The following is a 3,910-nucleotide window of genomic DNA, read 5'->3' on the forward strand; positions in this document are numbered from 1 at the left end:
CTCAAGTATACATAGTAGAGAATTTAGGAAACACGTATTGATCACTCGTACATAAAATTTAGGAAACTGAGCATATTGATCATATAAAATAAAGAAGTAAAAAAAAAAAATTAACCGATTACTAATGAACTAATATAATAACTTGACAAACTCGACTAACACTAAGTTTGACTACGGGTTGGACATTGACGCCTATCATGTCCAGTTTGCCTACACAACCCGCAAGCTCGCCCATATACTGCAGGACCACAATCCATCTCATTAGGAATTCTAGTTGTCCTTGGTCGATTGGGACGACGATAGAGTTCATTACTTGTCATTCTAAAACTTGGAGATGGCCAATACGCCTCGTGCCCAACTGACGAGAATGACCCAGAATATGTTGTAGCATAATTCTCTATTGTGAAATGCTCGCTGACAAAATTTCTAGCCAATCCTCCCATTCTTTCGGTAACCTTCATGACATGTGAACATGGAAACTGCAAATTAGCCCATTTTCCACAATCACATTTTTTTTCATTCAGTGAAACACGGTGAGGATTACCACCAATACCATCAACCTGCATAGATCTAATCTCATTTACCCCTGTGGTATATTCCAATCATAAACAAAGTGCCTTTTTGAACTTTCATAGTTCTTTTCCCACTTCATTTTGAACCTCCCCGTCCATAGTTCATTTTGCTCCAGAAGTTGCTGCACTATTTGAGACCTACGAGTATACCGTTCAACAGTTTGCCCTAATGACAATTTAACCATAGCAGTGACAGGCAAGCCTCGTGCTTTCTTCAGAACTCCGTTGAACGACTCTGAAAGATTTGTTGTCAACACTCCCCATCTTTTTCCATCATCATGGCTAACTGTCCATTTGTCCAGGGGAATTTCCATGAGGTATTGATATGCTTCAACATTTTCTTTCTTAATTTCCCATATCAAGGCTTCAAACTTCCTTATTTGATGGGCTAAAGCATCCCTCCACATCAGTTTACTGAGGTCCTTGTTTGGATATCGAGATTGAAAGTTGCTCTTAAGATGCCTTAGGCAAAATCGATGGAAGGCCCGAGGCTCTTGATACCGCCGCAACTCCGATAAACTAGCCAAAATTCCTTTTGCCCTATCAGAGATCTTACATATATCTTCTCTATCCTTTATCACATGTGCGCTCAAATTCCTAAAAAACCATTTCCATGCCTCTTTTGACTCCCTGTCAACAATAGCAAATGCTAGAGGAAAAATGTTATCATTTCCGTCAATTCCAACAACAATTACTAATTTGATGTCATATTTGCCATACATATGAGTTCCATCTATTGAAATAACAGGACGACACGTTTGGAATCCATCAATGCATGGCTTGAAAGCCCAAAATACAAACTTGAAAGTTTTTACCTCTGGTGAACTCATAGACTCTTCGTGTTTCCATTCCACAACTGTTCCATGATTAAAGTGCTGAAAAGCTGCAAAACATTTAGGAAGCTCACTAAATGATTTTTTAAAGTCACCATACACCAATTCAAATGCGCGTTGACGTCCAAGCCACGCTTTCCTGTATGTCACTTAATGACCAAATTTATCGTGAACCCTAGCCATGACATCTACTACAAACAACTTGGGATTTTTTCGAATTTGGTTTAGAAATAAGGATGCAATCAAATTGGTATCTAGGTTGACATAACCTGTCGTAAGCCCTTCAGTCTCACATCTATGATTATCAACATACTTTCCTATCTTCCAAAGGTTATTTCCAACCTTCCGGCCTCGAAGAAACCATAGACAACCTAATAAATTATAAAACTTGCATCTCACAACCCATAGATTTTTGTTTGACGTTACCACCTCGAACTCTTTATTTTTGCGCAAACTCCAAATCGTCATGGCCCGTTTCAATTTTGCTTTGCTGCTAAAATACATATTCTTTTCCATGTCTTTGTTGGCATCCTCAGACCAAGCTGAACAACATCCCATCTCAGATTCTCGTGTAGAAATGAAAATATCTTCTTCGTTCTCCAATGTCGTAAAGTAGGGTATATCATGACATGGAATTTCGGACACACCATGACCAAATTGATTATGAGGATTTACACCAATATTATTTTGAAGTAAATCTCCACTATCACCGATATATTCATCAGGTTCACTTTCTCTTTCACTCTCTTCATCCTCTCTTGAAGGGTCGTCATCCTCTGAATTTTCAGAGCTAATTTTAGCATTTGCATCATTATACATATCAACGCTGGCCTCAGCTTCTCTATGGAGAAAAGGAAGAAACCATATTAATAAATTGTAGTAAGATTGTAGGATATATAAGTAAGTATTTTTCTCTTAGCAGAAAATTTATACGAGTACGAACACATTTAAAATTTAAAAAATGCAACAATTTTGAGGTTTCTAATAACCCTATTCTAGCACTAAATAATTGAAGAAACAATTAAAAACATGTAAAAGTGCAACAATTGGCGGTACAAATATTTTCAGGGGAGTACATATAATTTGACTAATTTATTTGTTGAAAATATATAAACTCAAGCTATCGAAAAAAAATCTAATTTGTTGCTTACCTGGCCTCATATTCTCCGTGGCTACTACTAGTACGTCTTTGACTACTTGAGCCTTCATCAAATGATCGATGACCATGCATGCTAGGACCTGCACCAAATGATTGACGGAAACCATGTGTCGCACTATATGATGACACATTGGTGTGAGATTGATTATAGAAATTTGGATTGTCGTGCATCGGTAATTGCTGGAATGATGGTTGAATAATCGGTTCTGCAAAATGAGGCTGACTGGCCATAGCAAATTCATAATTTTGAGCCAACAAATTCATGTGATAACCATGCTGACCACTCATTTGAAATACATTATTTTGATTTCTGGTTTGGTCTTTACATAAATCTCCAAAATATTTATATCGATCTTATCCGCAAATTTTTGTGGTATGGCGAAAAATTGTAGCAAGGACTGGTCATTCTCAATTTTAAACTCAATGAACCTTGTATTGTTACCTTGAAATGAGCATGGATATTTTCCAGAAATATCAATTTGAATATTTTCACTATTTGTCCCCATCTTCTCATGCAATAGTTCAACCAATTCAGCATAGTTCGTTGAAATAAACATGCTAACAATCATTTTGGCACCTTCAGTATACTTGAATCCGTTCATTTCAGTAATAATTTCGCCACCCCACTACAAAGCAACCATCACATTATGTTCAAAATTGGCCATCTTTACTCCTACACGCGAAAATAAGACAGTTATTATTATTAATATAATAGAAAAATAAATTAAAACTATAGTATTATTTTAACATATTACAACATATTTGACTTATTTAACTCATACCTGTTGAATTTTTTAATGTTGTTCCAACAATAGGCCACACAAGTAGAAGCTTTGCTGAAAATTGTTGGAATGTGTTTGACCATTCGTTTCATACGCTATATTTTATAATGATCTGTGGTTTGTTCAAAAAGTAGGAGGAAGAGGGACTTTAGCAGTGTGTCGTTATTGTGTGTCACGTTTTACAATTAAAACGTAACTATTGATCACGTTTTATAATCAAATCAGTCAGAAGGATTCCCAATTTGCAGGATTCTCTGCAAGATTCGATTGCCCGTGCCTAGTTTGAGTAGAAACGTAAGTGTCAATTACGTTTTATCCTAAATCGTAACTCCGAGTTACGACTTTAATATCAATCAATGTCAGATTACGTAGAAGGACTGCTGGTATATGGATTCTCTAAAGTCGTTACTGACAGTAACGTATTAGGCATAATACGTTACTCATAGTCACGAATTAGCTTTTAACACCGTTAACCCCCAGCTATTTTTCCCGTCAGAATTTTTGAATAAAATAATGCTTAATACGTTACTCAGGAATACGTTTATGCTAGTTCTGTAAAAAAAA

The 3,910-nt window shown here is 36.2% G+C and overlaps 1 protein-coding gene across 1 annotated transcript; it reads right to left on the reverse strand.

Annotated features, from left to right (window-relative positions):
* Window positions 1-161: 161 nt before the first annotated feature.
* On the reverse strand, window positions 162-566 carry LOC132612884 (uncharacterized). Its single transcript, XM_060326960.1, has one exon. The coding sequence runs from the start codon at window positions 564-566 to the stop codon at window positions 162-164; it is 405 nt and encodes a 134-aa protein (XP_060182943.1).
* Between the last annotated feature and the right edge of the window lie 3,344 nt (window positions 567-3,910).

Source organism: Lycium barbarum, chromosome 10 (assembly GCF_019175385.1).
Source record: "Lycium barbarum isolate Lr01 chromosome 10, ASM1917538v2, whole genome shotgun sequence".
NCBI classification, from domain to species: Eukaryota; Viridiplantae; Streptophyta; class Magnoliopsida; order Solanales; family Solanaceae; genus Lycium; species Lycium barbarum.

What these genes read in the sequence shown, in the direction of transcription:
- LOC132612884 (XM_060326960.1), bottom strand. Translation starts at nt 566, where the DNA reads ATGCAGGTTGATGGTATTGGTGGTAATCCTCACCGTGTTTCACTGAAT.